The 22,296-nt window shown below is 33.4% G+C and overlaps 1 protein-coding gene across 1 annotated transcript in view; it reads right to left on the minus strand.

Annotated features, from left to right (window-relative positions):
* HIF1A (hypoxia inducible factor 1 subunit alpha) overlaps positions 1 to 22,296 on the minus strand; it is a 44,407-nt gene that overhangs the window by 13,722 nt on the left and 8,389 nt on the right. Inside the window, 5 exon segments of the mRNA XM_079125856.1 lie at positions 2,533 to 2,735; positions 3,379 to 3,491; positions 7,003 to 7,087; positions 7,172 to 7,317; positions 7,987 to 8,177. Coding sequence (XP_078981982.1) covers positions 2,533 to 2,735; positions 3,379 to 3,491; positions 7,003 to 7,087; positions 7,172 to 7,317; positions 7,987 to 8,177 — 738 coding nt within the window.

Below are 22,296 nucleotides of genomic sequence, written 5' to 3' on the forward strand. Positions count from 1 at the left end.
GATGATGGTGGAGAAGAAGGCAAGAGAATCACTTCAATGAGGGTTATGTATATTATTTAATCAGATGTTAGTCCTTCTCAATCTGAGGTATGTCTACTACTAAGGAATTGCAAGAAATCAAAATATAAACAGTAGATAGTTTTCCTGGAAGATCAACTTTATTCATATAGGAAGAAACAAGACAAATTAAATTTCAGAGAATTACATGACTTGTATTCTTCTAGACCAAAAAGGGGAGGAAGGATTCAGAAAGTCTGATCAAAAAGTATTTTTAATGGATAGGGGAAACCTGTGAACTAAGGCAGTTGTACTCTATACATATACCCTGTATTCATCTGAAAGAGGAATTGTTTGTATTCATTTCTACCTCTGTGGCATGAATATAGTAGAAGCTCAAATAAATGTACTGATTAATTACAAGTGGATTACTTTGATATATTAGATTTTCTTAAAATTGGACACAGTTTTTTTCCATGTCTTAGTTCTCAGGGGTTATAGTTTCTGGAAAGAACTCTGACCAGAAAACAAGTTTCCCTTTCTTAGTTGATCTTTAAGCTAGATGCTTTTGCTCTTAATTTCTCTGTCATGATCACCATGTTAATTTTCTGAGATAAGTGCCACTCCTTTCTCACTTTTGCTCATTTCTTTCCTTTCTCCTCAGCTACCCCTATACTTCAAGTTTTCAAAATAATGATTCCTCAAAAGTAGGATGAACATCACTGTTCCATCATATACTCATATGAATTCTAGAAATAAACACCATAAAATAGTTTTTAGCTTTTCTGTCTTCATTTTCTTAAAGTCAGTACCTGTGGTGAGGTATTCACTATTTGTACTAGGCCTTAAACAGACTCCTTTAGTTCTCACAACAGCTTTTTGAGATATGACCCTTATTTTTATAGATAGGGAATCTGAGTCTTAAAACAGCTAAGTACCAAAGCTACAAGCCAGGACTGAATCCAAGATTATGTGATTTCAAAGCAAGTGCTCTGTCAACATTTCTTTGTCCAAAGGATGGGCTATTTTTGTCTACTTATATTATGGTTGAGTGCTTAAAGTTGGTTTTCTTATAAGATCTTCAAGTTAATCCCTTAAAGTAGGTGTTATTAAAGATCAATAAACTAATGTTCTAATCAAAGAATTGTAAAAGATCCTTTTGACATAGGCATCAGAGAATTTAGTAATCTGGCTATAGAATCTGTCTTTAACACTTACATAACCTTAATAATGAGAGATGTAATAATCCATAAAATAATTGTTATGACAGTTGTATACACAAACAGAATAGTTTCTTCTTGAAGGAAGAAGGAAAGGTGCACACAGGAGTAGATGCTCTTAGAAGGTGAGAATGTGTTACAAAGTACATTTTATTTATTTATTTTTAGTGCAGAATGGGAAAGTATGTACAAAGGCACTAGGCATTAAAACAGCACATGGAGCTCTCTGGCGATAGACTGCATGGACATCAGAAAGGGTGGTTGGTTCCCTTTCCTAATTAATTTGGAGATCTAATCAGGGGCCAGATGGTAAATATCTTTCTTTGCTATGCTAAGAAATTTAGATTTCATTGTGTAAGTCTATTTTTCTTTCAGTCTTTTGAAATGTACATTTTCTGTTGATAATGAAAATATCCTTCCCACCTCTAATATTTTTATATATAGTTTTTTTGTATGTGTGATGACGATGAAAGGAAGCAACTGAGGCACTTCCAACAGAAGGATGGCATGATCTCATCCTTACCATAGGAAGTCCCCTTTCTGGTATCCTGGATGAAAGATTAAAAGAGAACAAATCTATAGACAGAAATGCAGCTTAAGGGCCTATTGCAGTAGTTCAGGCCAAAGGTAATAAGGAACTGAATAATTCAATGGCAGGAATGCAAGGGTAGGAAGAAGGAAATGGATTAAGAGATCTATACTGATAAGAAATCTTCAAGATTTAGAGACAAATATATTATAGATGAAGGTAAAAAGATGTCTTCCAAAGCTTCCAAAGTTTTGCCAGAATCTGTCTATAGTGGTATGTTAACAATAATGGACATTACAGGAAGAAAAGGGTTGTTTTTATTTTTTATGTTGTGTGAGAACAACAGTGGTACAGTTCAGTAACAAAAACATTTACAATACAGAAAAATACTTAGAAATATCAAGATGGCAATTACAAAGAAGTAGTTACAGAAATACATTTGGGAAATGGGGATACAAACCATGAACAGAGTTGAAAGTACCCAAAAAGATGAAAGATCACCAAAAAACTTTGCTATCCAGTCTATAATCAGAAGTATGCTTCCTTAAGACATGCTGCTTTGACATTTATTTTCTCACTTAAAAGAGAGTCCCTAAGGAAAATGACCTCATCAAATAATTTTTGAATAACACCTGGTAACGTGTTCATAGTACACAGTAGGTTCCAGGATGTACCATTCCATTAATCTTAGTGAAAACCTACAATATACCATTAAGTCTTCAGTGAATATTTTAAAAGGCTGTAGGCTAATTAAAAATTTGAAGTAAAATTTTATGACTAATTTACCTTTCATCACAATAAGAAAATTTCATATCCAGGCTGTGTCGACTGAGAAAAGTCTTGCTGTCTAAAGGAATTTCAATATTTGATGGATGAGGAATGGGTTCACAAATCAGCACCAGGCATGTCATTGGTGGTTTCTTGTATCCACATTGAGACTGGTTACTGTTGGTATCATATACATGGATATGGCCTGTGCAGTGAAGTACCTGGGTAGAAAGAAGAAAAATGGAACAAAAAAATTTTTTAAAGTTATAATGCTAGGGGGAATAAAACACAGAGATAAGTAGTTGAGTCTTAGATGGCAAGTAAGCTTTGATTAAATTTACTGTCATTAATGGATTAAATGTGTTTTTTTGAAAATTAATAAATCATTTTCCACATGACCTGTTTTGTAAGCACCCTACATTACTCTTAAAATAATAATAATGTTAATCCCCTTGTATACGCCTGGTCTGCTTTTTCATTTATCTGATCATTGCAGTTGATGGCTGCTTCTGCTTTGATGACTGTGTTTCAACACTGAGCAAAGAAGAGATATAATGATGAATAGAAAATTAAACTCCTTCAGGATTCTAACACTGAGTGTTTGCAAAGCCAAATGACTGAGTTAGCTTGGTACACAGATCTTAAAACGCACAGTAATTTAAGTCTGTGCCTCAAATTGGAAAATTACATTGTTTCAGATTTTGGAGTATTACTCATCATTTGAAAGTACAAAATGTTAAATCCAAGGAATAACTGTAAATTTTCCTTCACAATTGTGAAGCTATTTTAATTCTAGCACCGTCTAGATGTATGAATTTATCTATAAATCAAGTGCATAATTGTTCCTAAGTAATTTTTTCTTACCTTCCATGTTGCAGACTTTATGTTCATAGTTCTCCCCCGGCTAGTTAGGGTACACTTCATTCTGAGAAAGAAGCTTCGCTGTGTGTTTTGTTCTTTACCCTTTTTCACGGGGCCTAATGAAAGCATGAAATAAAGTTTTAAAACATAACTAAATATATGAATTTGTTACAATAAGAGTAGCAAAGTGCCCAGCACCTACATGCTATTCAATTAAATGTCTCAGCATGAACACAGTGATTCATATAGCCTTACCTACTCTAACACATACAAGAGAACTGACAGGCTCCACTCAGTAGTAGTATTTATAATATTTCAGTGATTCCCTCACTTGGCAAGAGAATGGCATATTGGGATAATAGCTAATCATTCAAGCCACTAAATTTGGTCAAATTACAAGGAAATAGGAAAATTGTATCAGTTTGCCCTATCAACATATAAGCTATCTGTGCTAAGCATGCTCAGAAAAAGAACCTCAGCAAACTTCCTGCTAACAAATATGATAGCTCAATTTATAACAAGCAACAATGTATTTTTAGAACTTTTAAAATAGCAACTTTCTTTTTAACAGCAAAAAAGCATTTTTATATATCTTATTTTTTTCTTAAATTATCCTGTAAAGCAGGCAGGAAATTATTTCTACTGTGTTACTTCAGGGAAAAAACTCAGATTGAATACTAGGTTACAGAAATAGGTTTGGGAATGTAGCTCAGTGGTAGAGGCTTGCCTACTATGCATGAGGCTCTGGGTTCTGTATCCAACACTGGGGGAGGAGGGAGGAAATTACAGAAATAAATAATTTCAAGTCTATTTACTCCCATTCTGAACCTCATAATTTAAAAAATGAGATTACACTCAGGTGTATAAGCAAATATCTTGATTTCTTATATTCATTGGTCAGTGTGGTTCAAAATAAATATACAAAAATATTCATTATTCAGAACCTGAACTATATGTTGCAGGTGATACAAACATGAATAATTAGACATATTGCTTTTCCTGAAGAAGTTACACATGCAGATCTAGTAAGGTCAACAACAATGTGGTACAGAGTTAGTACTCAAGACTTTGTAAGAATTCCTTAAAGAAAAATAGATCAGAAGGTAACTTCCCATCAGAGAGAACCAAGAAGGCCTTCTCAGAAAAAGAGACGTTAGAACCCCAGGAAGTGGAAATGGGCTAAAAGGGTATTACTGCAGAAGGAAGCAAATGAACAGCACAGAGAGGAAAAATAGCACATGTTCAGAAATAGTAGATAGTACACTGTGTCTGTAGTGTAAGGTACATGTAGAAGAATAGTCAGACAAAATCAGAAGAAAAGATTAGGGTTATTACTATGGAGGGACTCTGATGCCCAAATGAGGAGTTCAACTTAAATATATAATTTGATAGAGTGAGTGAGGTATTCAGCAAGTAGCAGTAGTAGGAGTAAAAAGAAGGGTGGCAAAAGGCAAATGAAGACATACAATCTATAACAATTGATGTAAATATAAGGGGGAGATACTTTTTTAAAAAAAAAGAACTAGAAATATAAAGATTAGTATATTGAAGAACACTTGTCAAATGGGAAAAAGTAAGAGAATAAGTTTAAATTTAGGTATGGTTAGTTAGAAATGCTCAATTCTTGAGGAAAATAGTTCTAGGACTGAATTTGCCTTCCCCAGAAGCATTAGGAATTGATTTTAAAATAATACCATACTGGTCTTGATGTGATATAGGTGTGTTATGGGGGGTAGGTGATGATGGTTGTGATACATGCAGTAGAGATTCATGTGTAAACTCCTTGAGGTATTTTCAGTCCTTCATAATCTAAGTTCAAATTAAACTGATATTTGGAAACTAAGGGCTTTGGGGGCATGCAAATACATTTTAAAAACTATTTAAAAATACTAGCATTATTCTCACAGAAAAGTATTTTAAAAGAACTATATATTCAGTTCCCTAAAAATGAAGTCATATTTTATAGTAATTTATGAATTCTAAAACATTTTTTAGAAGTTAATGAACAAATAATATGATTTGTGTAAACACACCACAGGCTCTTAGGATCTCACTAAAATATGCTTTCCAAGAGCACTCATTTCTTAAAGTGAAAATCTGCAGTGTTTATAGTTTCCCAACAAAACATTGCAAATTCATTAAATACATTAGGATTGATTTCAAAAAATACTTGTGTGCCTGAAAAAAGTTATTTGATACAAAACACATTTAAGTGATATTAAGTAGACTACATCTGATGTCAAACAACCCATTAACATGATTACTAAATCAAAGCAAGACTGCATAGTATCCATTTATGGTCTTGCTGCAGGGAAGCCACAAGCCTAAAAACTAGAACACATATATTTAACTCATTGATAACCCACTCAGTTCCTTGCTTAAAGTATATTTACTTGTTCTATACACAGAATTCTAAATACACTGGTTTTTTACACAGAAATCTAAAAGGTGTGCACCTTCTTTCTAATTTTATAGTAAAAACAGTATGAAATTAAAAAGCAAAAGAGGGCTCCTACTTATGGTGGAAAAAAGCAGAAGAATGTAGTCAGAATTCAAGAACACGAAAAGAGCTCGTCAGTGCTAACAAGTATGGACTGAAGCTAGTCTCCCAACCCAAGTTCTGCCATTTGCTAACCAAGTAATACTGAACAAGTTACTCAGTAACTCAGTACCCTCAGTTTCCTCAGTACCTCAGTAAAATGGAAATTGACAGTAACTTCACAGGGTTGTTATGAGGAGCAAAGGACTTAAAGCTATAAAATGAACATAACAGTGTCTTTTTCTCTGAAGTGTCCAGAGTATTCTCTTGATAGAGGTTAGCTATTATTATAATAAATGGGATGAAAAAGGAAACCTTAAAAATTATTCAAGTACTACAAACTTGAAGTTGTTTAAAATAGAAGCAGAGAAACTTATATAGTTAATTTAGAGGTCAGCAAGGGATAATAAATTTTCACTGGTAACTTTCAGTCATGAAAGGTAGATTTGATCAGATGAGTATACTAGGTTTAGGAAGGCACATGTGTGAAAAGAACTTTAATAAGTCTTTGTGATTCAAAAGGTGCTTTTGAAAAATCTTGGACTATTTTATTATTTGGAACAAATCACTCAAGAGTTATTGGTTTTATTGTCTTCATAATTACAAAACTTTGTAATTGAATGACATAACTTCAAATTATTGAAAAAAATCCTAAGAAATTAAAGCAGTGTACTCTTAAAACTCTTAAATCAACTTTCTCTTTTTTTCCTCTTGGGTCTCAAGAAAACCTGGATCCAAACTGGCACCTTAGCTTTAATAACTGTAACATCCTGTTATCTGTCATTTTCACTTCTTGCCCATAATATTTTATTTTAATTTATAACACTCTTAGTCTTCATTTATCCATTTTATCCGTGTGTGTGTGTGTGTAATTATTTATAAAGTTAGGTGGATTTAAAAAAAGTAGGTATTTCTATGAAATTACTAAAAAGTAGAACAGTTTTAACAAATAGTCTTAGCATTTTACTAAACATGAAATAACATTTTGCCTTAGATCAGTAAAATAACAAAATTTAAAAATTAGTAACATATCCGATTAAGTAAAACCACTTGTCACATTAAATCAAACAGTAGACTTTTCTTCTCACCATTTCTGTGTGTAAGCATTTCTCTCATTTCCTCATGGTCACACGGATGAGTAAAATCAAACACACTGTGTCCAGTTAGTTCAAACTGTAAACATATTTTAAAAAATTAGATCTACATCATAAAATTGTAAAAACATCCAAAAGGGCTCTTAACATGTGGGCATTTTACCTGAGTTAATCCCATGTATTTGTTCACGTTATCAGAAATGTAAATCATGTCACCATCATCTGTGAGCACCATAACAAAGCCATCCAGGGCTTTCAAATAAAAGCAGTTCATCTGTGCCTTCATTTCATCTTCAATATCCAGATCACCTGAAAAAGGTGTTAAGAGGAAGAAAAAAAAAAAGTTAAGACTTACATGCTGTAATGTTTAGATGATTTTTTTTTTTTTTTTTTTTTTTTTTTTTGGTACCAGGGATTGAACTCAGGGTACTGGACTACTGAGCCACATCCCCAGCTCTATTTTGTATTTTATTTAGAGACAGGGTCTCACTGAATTGCTTAGTCCCTCGCTTTTGCTGAGGCTGGCTTTGAACTCGAAATTCTTCTGCCTTAGCCCCCTGAGCCACTGGGATTACAGGGGTGCGCCACCACACCCAGCTTATTTAGATGTTTTTGTAAAGTTTTCTCCCTGATACTTTGCTTAATATATACAGTGTATGCTTTTTCTGTATATTTTAATTTTGCCCCATTGCTCTCATTTTAATACAGAACAGTGAGGACTAAGATTTTGCAAGTTGCTTTCACAATTATTTGAAGTCATACAGCCAGACAAATAAAAAAATGAAAATAAAGATCGTGTTTTAGAATAAAGGTAGATAAATGAGAAAAGGGAGGCAGAGGCAAATATAAATTTTATACCCAACATAATGGGGTATTAAAAAAAAAATCACAGCATAGTGACTACCTGCTAATAATAATTTCTATTTACTTCTAATTTTTAACTTTCAGGCCTATTATTTCCTTGTTAAAGCAACTCACCAGCATCCAGAAGTTTCCTCACACGCAAATAACTGATGGTAAGCCTCATAACAGAAGCCTTATCAAGATGTGAGCTCACATTATGGGGAAGCGGCAACTGATGAGCAAGTTCATAAAAAACTTCAGACTCTTTGCTTCGCCGAGATCTGGCTGCATCTCTAGACTTTTCTTTTCGACGTTCAGAACTTATCCTACTTAACAAAAAAAAGAAAGAAAGATAGACAAAAAATGTATATAAGCTAATTTGCCTTAGCTTGAATAAAACTAATTTTACATTTTTCTTACCACAGGATTAGAAGATACCATGTAATTAAATTATAAGAGATTTGTCTAGTAGATGAACACATTTTTATACAAGATGGCTATACATATTTTGGATTATTGCAAACATAAGGACCTCTCACAAGAAGACCAAGATCAAGCTTTAAATTTGTCCAGAGTAGGTGTTTCTTCTTCCTTGCCACGTCAAATTGGAGATGTTTTTATTTTAGCTAAAAACTTCAAGAGACCTGCGTATCTAAGCATCTTACAGACGTCAACTAAACAAAAAGAAACCATAACCAATTCTGGAGAAACTAAAGTTGTATATAATAACTTGAAAACAGGAGTTGTTAAGTAGATAGAACAATAATAGCTACACACTGATTTTTAATACAACTTTCTTTTGACCTCAAGATTGTTCCACCCTCTATCTTACCTACCACATGAGGAACACTAATCATAAGCTATAGGAATTCATATTAAAGGTATAATAAGCTTTTTTCAGGTTTGCCTACTCCTTTAGCCTAATTACTGGCCTAATGGGTACCAAAAAGATGTGGCACAATACCAAAGAATTTAAAGGGACAGGTTGGTGAAGATAATAAAGGTGTTAATATAATGATAAATCTTTAGGGAATTCTTCAAAGAATAAATTCAGCCAGATTTTCAAAAGTCTAACCACACAAAATTGACTTCCTTTTTGCTTAACTGCCTAGTAACATCTATTACTCTGACAGAACTGAAGTTAAGGCTAAATCCGATTCTGTCTATGGCAGCTTCTTGAATGGCTATTGTTATTAAAGCCTACTCTGTAGCAAACACTACCCTATAACAGGTGCCTAATAGATTAAAATAGTATCCCTGTTTTACAAATGAGGAAACCGGGATTCTGCAGGTTAAGAACAGCAGTCATGTAACAAACAATTTAAAAGCAGGTACTTTAAGAGCAAGTCTGTTCTTCCAAAATTTTCTCTTAATATAAAATGCTGCCTGTATTTTAAATACTCAGCAGATCTTCTTTGCCCTTCAACTCAATCCTGTTAAGTCAATTATTTACTGAATGTTAAAAACAGCCCTCAAAATTTACTGAGCATTTAGCAGTATAACAGAGGCTTATTTCACTTAATCTTCCTTATAACATGAATGAATATATAATTGTCTCTACCTCAAGTCTCTGCTTCCTTTAAAAGATCTTCAAAATTGAAAGGTATAATAATTAAAAGCAACCTTCTCAAGTAACACCCAGTTTTCTCAGCTGTTAGGTTGTACAACATGAGAATAACTAATAATTTTGACAACGGTGATACTATCACATTAGTTCTTAAATTTGTGTTTGTGACTATTTTAATTTAATAAACATGTAAACACTGGTTATAGTAACTGATAAAAATTTTCAAGTTGAGCTATTAAACTATTATCATTTGTAACTAATTATCCTTGTGAATCATGGTTTTCTCAATTCTGTACAGTAAAAATTAGACACTGACACTACATGAAAATGCAACAATGTCAATACCTGCAATTGTTATTTTCTAGGCGTGTTAGAACTGCCTCATTGTTCTCACTGACTATTTTCAAATTAACTTTAAAATAAATTGTATAAGTAAACAGTTTTTAAAACTTGTCGGTCAGGTCCATAGTGACCTAACAAATGCTATTTCCTTCACAATTTCCCTCTTCAATTGATAGGTGAGAGGAAGTGATAGTTATGGGAAGCACTACTATTGGTTTAAGTAAAACCAAAAAGAGTGATGATCAACTCTTAAGATAAACCTAAATGGTCTATTTGGTCCAGGTATTCAGAATTTTATAAGCAATTTGAATCAAACTCACTGCTTCCTTTCTCTGAAATACTTAACCAGTCTAAGCTACTAACAAATACCCAAATGAAAGACATGGTAAAAAAAATCAAAATCCTTATAATAATGTTATATGCATTTAAAGGTACCTGATCAAGCAAACCATGGTGAAATGTCTCCATATCTTTTCAAATACCTGTACAAGGTGTGGCAATAATCTTCAAGGCAAATCCATTAGAAATGTCAGGTTGGATAGAACATTTAAAGGACAATATGGTATATTTAAGCTAGTACAAGCAGACTGTGAGAAAAAGAATTTGAGTATGAGCCTTAATTTTGGAAGAAAATAGTTTCAAGAAAACAAGTAATGTGATATGAGTTGACAAACTGTGGATGAAGAAGGTGATAAAAATAATTATGTCCTTTACTACATAATCAATCTAGACAGACGGAAAACTGGGGGAACCTAATAAATGCCCCCCCCCCAGCCCCACCTCCTCCTACTTTAGGTGATGGGATTGAACCCAGCCAAGGTATTGTACTTGCTAAGCATGCAGGCACTCTACCACTGAGCTATTCATTTGCATGCATATTTTTAGCATGCAAATGAATTATCATTTACATCTATGTTGTTTTGAAGTATAGATCAAGGTCTATTACTGATATGTCTGTATTAGGTATCTCAGTTAAGAATACAGTCAAGGGCTGGGGACGTAGCCCAGTGGTAGTACTCTTGCCTAGCACACGTGAGTTCCTGAATTCAATCCCCAGTACCACAAAATAAATAAATAAAAATTGTGCCCATCAACAATTATGCCTTGAAATTTAGAAAAATCATTTTAAGCCTGTTTTATTAAGCTTGTATGTAAAGTTTGTGAATAAATTGTTGTTTTAAAAAGAATGCCTATTACTCTTGAGATTAACTGCACAAAATAACTGCAGACATTAAGTCATCTATACTATTACTAATTGCACCAGAAAACCATGTTAGCATTCCTGATTATAAAGATAAGTGACTTTAAGAACTGAAGTTAAGCCAGACATAGTGGCACACGCCTGTAATCCCAGCAACTCAGGAGGCTGAGGCAGGAGGATTACAAGTTTTCCTAGCTAGCCTCAGTAATTTAGCAAGGCAGGTCCTAAGCAACTTAGTGACACTCTGTCCAAAAAAAAAAATAGGGGTGCGGATGTGGATCGGTGGTTAAGCTCCCGTGAGTTCAATTCTCCATACCAAAAAAACCCACCACCAACAAAAAAAAAACCTGAGGATAAACCATAATCATTTAAAATGTTAGGAAATGATCAGACTTACTTCTAGTTAAGGTTAATGTATAAAATTTTTGAAAAATATTCCTCAATTCTACTTGATGGAAAACTCTGGTTTTCTTCAAAATACAAGTTGGTTTTGTTTTTGTTTTTTTCACTTTGTGTATTTCTATAGGATAGATGTTCTGAAGTGAAAGTTCAAGATATAAACATTGTACAACTTAAATTTTTTGTAGACAAGAGCTTTCTAAAAGGCTTTGTACCTATCTTTGTCTCTGCTGTTCCATGAATGTCTGTATCCATTTCCTTATGCACTCTGCAGTATTATACATTAAGAATACTTTTATTTATTAATTTTTGCCAACCCAGCTACTGTTTTAACCCATACTTCTTAAAGTCTCAGGCTCAAGAAAAATACAAAAAAGTTTTTCATGCTGCTTCTTTAGTTGGCCTTTTTGCCTGCACCTTTTAAGTACAAACACCTACTATGATGCTTACTATGTACATGGTCGTGTTTTAAACATTTTTTTTTACCTGTTAACTTGTTTAGTCTTCATTATCATCACCATGTTAGAGGTAAGGACCCTGGTTAAATAGCTTACTCAAGGTTACAGTTAATAAACGGTAGGATTTGTATTCTAATTTGAACAGTCTGGCTATGGTCTCAACTGGACTGTGCTGCCTCTCAGAAACTCACTCTAATTACAAAGACAAGTATTCATAAGTGTAGGCTATTATTACAAAGTTTAAAATTTGTCAGCTTCACAAATCTAAAAGCATGAAGAAGTCATAGGGGTTGGCACTGGAATTTAAAACTTAACCCTAAGGTATTCAGAGTCTGCTTGAAAATCCAAAATTTTAACTGAAAGGCACCTACTGCAATGGTGATTGGTGCTCTCTGCTCCCCCTTATACCAGCTCTTCAAAACAGGACAACCTTTAAATATGTCCTGGCTAACCACTAGGGGGAGAGAACAAGAGAACTGTGTAATTTAATCTACTCTGTAGACTCCACTAGACTTTATCTGTACAGAACTATTTGAAAATTTTAGTTCACTGTTGTTTTTTATTTGTTGACCAGTGTAGCAGTCCCAACAACTTCCTTATTTTGTTTTCACCCATTTATACAAAGTTCTAGATTATATTAGGCCAAATTGAAGAATAAAGGCTGAAGTGTTTTTTAATATTAAAAACATTTTAGATCTAATCTTAAGCTAATGCACAAAATATGCCTTCTTCTAAGGGGAGGGGTGCTTTCTGAGAATTTTGTTTGTTTTTGTTTGTTTGTTTTATTGGTACTGGGGACTGAATCCAGAGCCTTGTACATGCTAGGTAAGGGTTCTACCATTGAACTACATTCTGAGAAGTAAGAGAAGATCTGCCCTCTAGAATTTAGTATGATCATAGCATAAACACTGAAAGGAAACACTCAGGTTCTAACGCTGACATTCTTAATTCCATCATTTTTCACAGGGAAACAAAAGAAAGATTTACCAGTTCTTGGTTTGTATTTCACAGCACATTCGAAGGGATTTAAAAAACAAAAATACCTCTAAAAACAAATCAATACACAATCACTACTTGGTATAAATCTCACATTTCCATTAGAGAACCCAGTTAACTGTTCTTTTCCCTTGAGTAAGCATTGTGTTGCTGTTTGTAAAGAAATGTTTACTAACCTGACTGAGTACTCCTACATGCTTGGGAAACTAGATTTCTTGCATGTTTCAGGAAACATTGAATTTGGTACCAGTCTGACATTAAGATATACAATTCTCTACATTTCACTATCTGCTCAGTTAATTTACTTTGATGGACTTAAAATTATTTATTTTTTACAGACTGCATTTTGATTCATAGTACACAAATGGGGTACATCATTTTGTTTCTATGGTTGCACATGATGTAGATTCATACCATTTGTGTAATCGTACATGTACATATGGTAATGATGTCTGTCTCAGTCCACCATTTTTCATACCCCTCCTCCCTCTCATTTCCTTCTACATAATCTAAAGTTCCTCCATTCTTCTCTCACTCTCCACCCCCACCCCCATTATATAGTATCATCCACTTATCAGGGAAAACATTCGGCCTTTGGTTTTTTGGGACTGGCTTACTTCACTTAGCATGATATTCTCCAATTCCATCCATTTATTTGCAAATGCCATAATATTTGATTTTCATTTTTATAAGTCTCACATACTATAAACCATTTGTCACATTAGAAATTAATTTCTTCCCAGAACCTATTTCCTTTTACTTGTCTTTGGAGTTTGTTCTTTAAACACTATGCAGTTATTCAAACCCTTTACAAAATTAATCCTTTTAGCCCACTTCTTTTTTCTTACTTTACCATGTCAATTCTTATCTATTTTGGATATTAGGCAATTGCATTCAAGTAATTTTTCAAACCATTTTTGTATCAAACTGTGTTCATAATATTTTGTACAGGAAAAATACATATGTGGCACTGCTTATTGCTACTCTTCTTTTTATTTTTCTTTGATGGAGAGGATCCCCAAAGTAAAAACAATCTGCATACCCATGGCCATAGATGTGGTCAAGCATAACCTCATTACCAAGATACCTAAAGCAAAGAGTACCATAAGTGAAAAGATCAGAATTTTCTCCCTTTAACACTGAGCACTTATGTATCAGATACTGTGTTAAGTGCTTTCCATGTATTAGCTCATTTTGAAAACCAAACAATTGGATGAGTAGCTTCCTTGAACCTCAAATAATGAATGATTCCTTCATTCAAGAAATATTTATTGAGTACATAATACAGTTTATGCACCATATAGTGATGAGCAGAACAGCCTTTGGGGAGCTTAGATGATCCCCTACTTAGTTTACTCAAATCGCCTCCTAATGCTATATTCACAAATGCTGGTCAGACAGCATCATAATTACTTGGAGATATTACACATTTCAAATATGTGAGTCCTTTCTTTGCAAATTCAGATTCAGTATATATGAGGCAGATTCCCAAAATTCAGGCTTTTAAAAATTCCCAAGATGTATATGATACATAGTGACATTTGGGAACCACTGACTGATCATTGTTACTAACCATAACTGCCCTCAAATTAACATCATAAATTAAAAAAAATCTGATATTATGTCCTGCTTAAAATCCTATCAAATACACACAAGGACAAAATCTATCTTAAAAGGAAGCCCTCCCTCACCTAGTTCCTGGCTCATCTCTTTATCGTCATCATTTGCCACACTGCAGTTACTGAAGAGCACACTATTTCATTCCTTTCTGGCTTGCTAATTCTACCATCTGCCTGTGGTACCCTTCCCAATACACAGCTTAGTAAATTTATGTGAGAAACTTCCAATGGTCAATTCAAACATTTTTGTTTCAGAGGTTATTTTTCCTGATCATTCTAGTTATTTGGCTATATTGTCTTCCTCAACAACCCTTAAAGTTTCTTGGAGGCAGTTTCCTGTCTCCAACTGTTCATCTTTGTGTTCTCAGCAGAGATGTGTGAAAGTTTGACTTTAACTTTAGTTTTGGCCCTAATCTGCTATTTGGCTTTGATTTCAGGCAAAGAAAAGCTGACTGCCCTTTATGCATTCTTTTGGGGGAATCCCTGATCTGTGCTCATCAGTGCTCCTGTGACTCCATACATTTTCACCACACTTAACCAGCATAGGTATGTCACTACTACCAACAAGGCACAATATTTGGATTTACTGTGACTATTGTACTCTGAAATAAAAGTAAGCATATCTGATATAAGTTTGAGTAAAAAAATCATCTTTCATCTCCCTGTTTCTTTGCTCACTTTGTAGTCTTTTTCTATAATAGTCAACAGAATAATCCAGCAATCTGTGTTTTAAGAATTCCTCATGGGGGCAGGGTATGGTGTGTAAGGTACACACCTATAAATCCTCAGTTACTCTACTTGGAAGGCTGAACCTGGAGGAGCCTCAGTTTGAGGTCAGTCTAGGCAACTTAGCCACACACTGTCTCAAAATAAAAGATAAAAAGGACTGGGTGGGGATAGGTAGCTCAATGGTAGAGTGCTTGCCTAGCATGAGTGGGTTCAATCCCTAGTACCACAAAAAAAACCAAGAAACAAAAATACACACTCATCCAGGGAACTGTAATGTAAGCTAAAATTTGATATCCCCCATCTTGGAGTAAAAACTTAATACACACACATCTTTTTTATTTTATTTATCTAGCATACTACCTTATATTTAGTTGGGGATCAAAGATTTGTTTAGAGACTCAATACCAATTCTGGATCAAAACAGATTTTATTTATAGCATAAATAAGTATAAAATAATCTAAAATGAAAAGCACATTCTTTCTGTAAATAAAACTTGAATGCACATTAAACACTCACGTGATTTCTTAAGCCACAGAAATTTGAGAACCACTAGGTCTTATAGCAGAAGTTTAACCAAGGAAGGCAGCAAAAATTGTAAACAATGAGAAAAATTTATTTTTGACTATAGCTAAATACACATACCATGCCATACTATGTTTAGTAAGAAGTGGTTGCTGGGAATAAGAAGCTAGAGGTAAAACCAATGACAAAAACAGCAAAAACAAGTGTTTTAATAAAATACATAGCAACTTTGCCTCAAAAATATTAGTGTATCAGTATAGTTCAAAGATGATCAATTGAAGAACATGATAATTGTAATCTCCCCCCATTTCTGTGAAACAGTTTTTAAAAAATCACATTTTAATTCCTTACTTAATGCCACAAGCATCAGAGTTAAGACATCCTTGTCTTTGGGTGACAGCTATGTTACTGGCTTTCCCTAATCACATCAGCTACTCTTAACTCTTCTCCCTTTGCAGTACAGGAGTGCCTCAGTATTCTTAGGGGTTTTGTTCTAGAATCCCCTTCCAGATACTAAAATCCATAGATGCTCAAGTCTTATAAAATGGCACAGTATTTCCATATAACTCTGAAGATATTCCTGTTATCATTTAAATCATTTCCAGACTACTTATAACACCATTGTATATCATAATGTAAATGCTGTGTAACTAGCTTTTGTATTGTTTAGGGAATAACAAGCAAGAAAAAAGTCTGCACATATTCAGTACGGATGCAAATTTTTTCCCTGAATATTTTAAATCTATGGTTAGTTGATTCTATAGAACTATAACCCAAAGATAGGGGCCAACAACTGTACTTCCTCTTCAGCTTATAAATAGTTTCCCTTCTTACATGGTCTCAGTAAGTAATAAATCTAAGAATGGAACTTAAGAAGGTCAGTGACATTAAACTTTGTGTATATTCAGAAGAACATGTCCTTGAAATAATTATTTGCTTGAATTGGAAGGAGGATGCATAATTTATAATAATTAAGTACTTAAATGGAAAAAAATCGCATGGATTGGAACAAAAGCACATACATAGATATCATACTCAAAGACTTTTCTATTTAGTTCTAAACCTTGACCATGATGAAGACTCCAGAAATGGTGACAAAGGAAATGTTCTTCTGCAGCAAAAGTCTGTTCTTGACCTACATTAATCCATCCTATCCTATATTACCAAATAAAATTTCCCAAGTAACCCTCTAACCCTGATTCCTAGTCTTTAAACATGATCAGTAAGTGGCAGGTCTCAGATTCCACCTAAAAACATAAAGTCACATTTTAAAATATGGCCTGTGCCTTTCCACAAATCATACTTAAATATATAGTTTTATATTAAAAGATTAAAGAAGTTTGGAATTTTTTTCCCTTAAGAGAAGGAAGAGAAATGATAGCTGCCTTCAGAAAAGGATGTCATATGGAAGATAGATCTAGTGATTTATGCAATAAATCACTAATAAGTGATTTTAATACGTGGGAATTACAGCATGGCAAGGGTTTATTCAATAAAGTTAAAGCAAGATTGAAGGCACATTTCTGAGAATTTTAAAACTGTTTTCATCTTGGTGGCAGTGTAAAAACTAAAAAGGATATTCTGGATCATCTGTATCATCTCTACATACATCTATATTCTAGCCATAAGCCTTCAATGTTTAAGGTTACTTATGATCAAACGTGCGCCAAATGATCACTAAAAGGAACAGGGTTACATTTTTTAATGTATATTTAGACTGAGGTCACTGGGTACATAACAAGGATTCACAAGGATTATTTTGCTTCAGAAGACATCTAAATATTAACATTGAGAAATACTAGAATAAAGAACTTTCTAACATTTATAGCTGCCTAAAATGAATAATGTCTTTTGAGAATGCTTTTCGTATGTCTCAAATTCTAAAAACAGACTGGAAAAATTAGTAAAGGTGATTATAGACAATGCTTGTATAACAGGTGATACTTAAGTGATAAAGCTTAAATCTAAGTCAATATTTTACACAAATTTCAACTTTGAAATTGCATTATATTAAAAAAATTTAAAAATGGAACATGCTGTAGATGACTCAACACAAAAAGCTGAATATTCAACTGTGGCCTGAGACATCAAAAATGCCATGCTCAATAAATTGGATACACAAAGATCTATTGAATAAATAATGCACAACAATCTGTTACAGGCTCTAGTGGCCAGGTGCTAGAGTTGTGATGACCACTTAAAGGAAAAGTAGCATTAACTATTTCACTGTTGAGTTAAAGCCACTTTCCCTTTAGATTTTTTTTTCAATGAAAATCTGTCCTTTGCAGATTAAATGAAAATAGTTTTGTTCTGTTTTTTTAATTTGTTCTAATTTGTTATATGTGACAGTAGAATGCATTTTGACACGTTATACATAAATGGAATATTACTTCTCATTCTTCTGGTTGTACATGATGTAGAATCACACTGGTTATGCAGTTATATATGTACACGGGATAATAATGTCTGTTTCACTCTATTATCCTTCCTACTCCTGTACCCCTCCCCCTCCCTTTACTCCCCTCTGTCTAATCCAAAGTACCTCTATTTTTCCTTAGCCTCCCCCCAATTGTGAATTAGCATCCACATAACAGAGAAAACATTCACCCTTTGTTTTTTTGGAGGATTGGCTTATTTCACTTAGCTTGATATTCTCCAGCTCTATCCATTTACCTGCAATTGTCATAATTTCATTCTTCTTAAAGGCTTAATAATATTCCATTGTGTGTGTATACCACATTTTCTATATCCATTCATCTTGTTCTGTTTTTAACATAGGTTCACTAGTGGCTTGGCCCAAAGGACTAGCCTGTATTGGATTATCCCAAAGAAGGCTTGAGTGATTCCAAACAGTTTCATCAGAGTTCAAGGGAGTGAAACTCTTCTGAAAACTACTTAATAGATATTATAATAGTATGAACAAAAGGTAGTTTCTATTCAATTAAATTCTTACCTTGTACCAAGAACTGTTCTGAGTATTTCACATGGGTTAATATCTCGTTTTATCCTCATAGCACTCCTCTAAGAAAATTATTGTTATCATCCCAATTTATAGATGAGGAAAGTGAGATCCAGAAAGATGAAGCAACTTGTACAAGACTACACAGCTAGAAAGTGGCACAACTAGTAGAGCCCAAGATATTAGCTCTTACTACCTTTTTCTTAAGGAGATGCAAACACTATTCCATAGAAGAGAATCTAAACTTCCCAAAAGTCATTGCAAGAACAATTTCAGAATGACTATGCTTGATAGAAGCTCTATAGAATATAATTTCAGGTGATATGCAACAAAACCCACAGTCCATTACTGATCAAGGGCCTTCTGTTGAGGTAATAATCTATAAAATGGCCAAATAATATATAATAAGACATTTGACTCATATAATCAAGAAACCTCATTCACATAGTTAATAATGAATAGTCCAGGCAGAGTAAATTGATATTCTTCAAGCACACTAGAAGACAAAGGCAGTTTCTTTTCATCGGTTTTTTTAAATCATAAACTGTATGGACACAGATGTGGAGAAGCCAGTTGCTATCTTTCACACCACAGAGATAGCCAGTCAGCAATACAAAGATGCTAGCTAGCATGCAGAGAGCAGATATATAAGCAAAGTATTATTCAAGACAAAGGCAGGGATTACATTCTAAGAGCATCACTTGTAATTCTGGATTTAACTGTTTCTTATAGCAAAGTTAGACTATGTGAGCCAGTAACTGCATTTCCCCCCTTTAAAGTACTTTTGTTATGTCACTTGCAATAAAAATAATCCTAATATACTTAACAAACTGCCATTTTGAAATTCAAAACAAACATTAATGACAGAGTTCAAGATGATACTCTCAAATACTACTAGAGCATGCACTTTCCAGAAGACAAAAAAAAAAAAAAAAAAAATAGCGAAAGTTTTAAAATTTACACTTTTTTAACCCAATGACTCTACTTAATAGAATTAAGAAATAACCACGAACTACAGGCTATTCATCACAACACTATTAATAATAAGAGAAATATTAGATTCCACTTATGTCACAAATGGGAAATGATAGGACATTTATATAATGCAATACCATTCAGCCTTTCAAACTATTTCAAGCTGGGCATGGTGGTGGCATAGTGTAATCCCAGCTACTCAGGAGACTGATGAAGAAGGATCACAAGTCAGCCTAACTCAGCCAGACCCTGTCTCAAAATAAAAAAATAAAAAGGACTGGGAATGTAGCTCAGTGGTAAAGTGCACCAGGTCTGATCCTCAGTATGGTAAACGAATAAAAAAGTTTTATAATATTTAATGCCAATGCAATAATACTTAAATGCTTACTACATATAAGGTTAACATTTTTAGTTAACCCTTCAACAATCCCATGTAAATCATTTCCTTAGTCATATTCTTTATTTCCTTAACAAACTGCAAAAATCTGAGAGAAAAATAGTAAAAAACAGTCTTAAAAAGCATCTATCCTTGTGATGTACTCATAGTATCATTTTTTCCTTTGAGAACAGATTTAAATATAAAGGTAAAAGTGGGTAAATAGATTATCTTCAATACATTAAGAATACTAAGAGCCATATACTATATAAGCACGTACACTATTATCTACTTTAGTACTCATCACAATTCTACCAAATTCTAAGAATCTTTTCCACCCTTTAGAATGGAAAAAAATATAGATGTAAATTTTTTAAAAGCAACTTAAAAACACATTACATAACTCTAATCCTACATTTACTGAAACACATACATATGTATATGTAGAAATAAGATAGAGATAGTCACCCAAATATGGACATTATTCTCTAGGTGGTAAAATTTTAGGTGATTGTATTTCTTTCTGTATTTGTGTGGTTCTCAGGTTTTCACCATCCACCAAAAACTTTCAAAATACATTAAATATATAAAAAATATTTTAGTCAAACCGAATGATTTTTAATATATTCAGGGAGCTCCTATGTAAATGACACTATAAAGCAATGGTAATAATTCCCAACTTTATAGCAGGATTTATTTTAACAGAATACACTTGTACCTAATGTCAAAAGCTTTCTTTTTAAATTAGTTTTAGTATCACAGTATGGCAAGAATGATGAATAGGTATGACTAGTTTTAACTGCCTGAAATACTTTATTGAACAAAATCATGAAGCCAATGATGTTATCCATGGAAAAAGAGTAATGCTTATGTCTGCTATAAGCTATAAGCATGGGAGAAGATAGTGGTGTCATGCCTGTTCTTATTCATATCTTTCACTAAGGTTTAAGTACACTTTGTGGAGAAATTAGAAAATAATGGAATTTATATACCTATATCAAGAAAAGTCAAGAGGATTATTCTTTAACTTTTTAATCAATCAAATCTCAGAAAAGACAACTGAATAAAAGGAGATGATATAGGTGAAGTGAAACACAATGAGATTAGGGTGAAGCAAGAAAAGACTCAGACACAGGAATGAAATGGCTGGAAGAATAGGTATGTCAGCCTGGACAAGAGGGCTCAAAGGTTATGAGAAACACTTGGTAGGCCTGATATAAATATCCTGTGGTTTACTCCAGGAATTCTGGAGAGGGAGTGTGGCTCATAGACTTTGCATGGAAATACCAAAACAGAAGAAACAAATGACTTCAGTAGTTGTGGAGGGTATACTTCCTCATCAACACACTTAAGATACCTATATAATAGGTCTGAAAAAGAGCTTATCTCATGTTTCTAAGCAATAATATGCCCTTCATGGCATTCAATACTAGATTTATGTTATGGTATTCATTTAACAGATTTTTAAGACAGTGATTTTTAAATTTATTACCACCTTGGATTACATTTACCAAATGTAATTTATAATCATTGAGTAATATATTTGATCTGTAGCTAAAGATCATCAATTATGCTTCAAATTATAACTTCAACATCAAATAAACTCTAAAACATGGAAACTCAAAATCAGGAGGACTTATAATTTCATATTAGACACTAAATGATGTTCCTTTGCACTACTAAAAAGCACTCAAATGTTCTTCAAAAAGATATTCTCAAACCTGCAAAATACTGATTTACAAAGGGGGAATTTTGGTGGATCAAAATACTGACTATTAATAATTGTCTTAACAAAAAATTTTTTGCAGTGGTGGGGATCTAACACAGGGCCTCAAGCACACCAGATGAACACTCTCCCACTGAGCTATATTCCCAACCCCAAAATTCTTAAAGGCTATATAAACTGCAGAATAATGCTGATGATGTTAGCCTCTATTAAATGGTTCTTATGAGAACTTTAATTCAAAATTTCTCATTCTTAAGCCAAAATCTTGGTATCCTATAATTATTAATGTTCACAATCTAATGCCTTCTAAGATTAAAGACCCATTAGGCAGTCATCTAAAATCAGCTATCAAATATCTAGCTATCAAAAGCCTTAATATATAAAGTCTTTGCATTCCTGATTATGAACTAAGATCTTTACAGTAATTTATACTAACAAAAAATTTAAGAACATTATTGTCTAATACAAAGCAACTGTTAATAATACCAAAGATGATAATGGCAAAAGCTATTATATAAATATTGACTAGGTAGTATTTTAAATACTTCACTTTGCTAACTTTAAGGCAGTTACAG

This window comes from Sciurus vulgaris, assembly GCF_902686455.1.
Source record: "Sciurus vulgaris genome assembly, chromosome: 2".
In the NCBI taxonomy this organism is placed as follows: domain Eukaryota; kingdom Metazoa; phylum Chordata; class Mammalia; order Rodentia; family Sciuridae; genus Sciurus; species Sciurus vulgaris.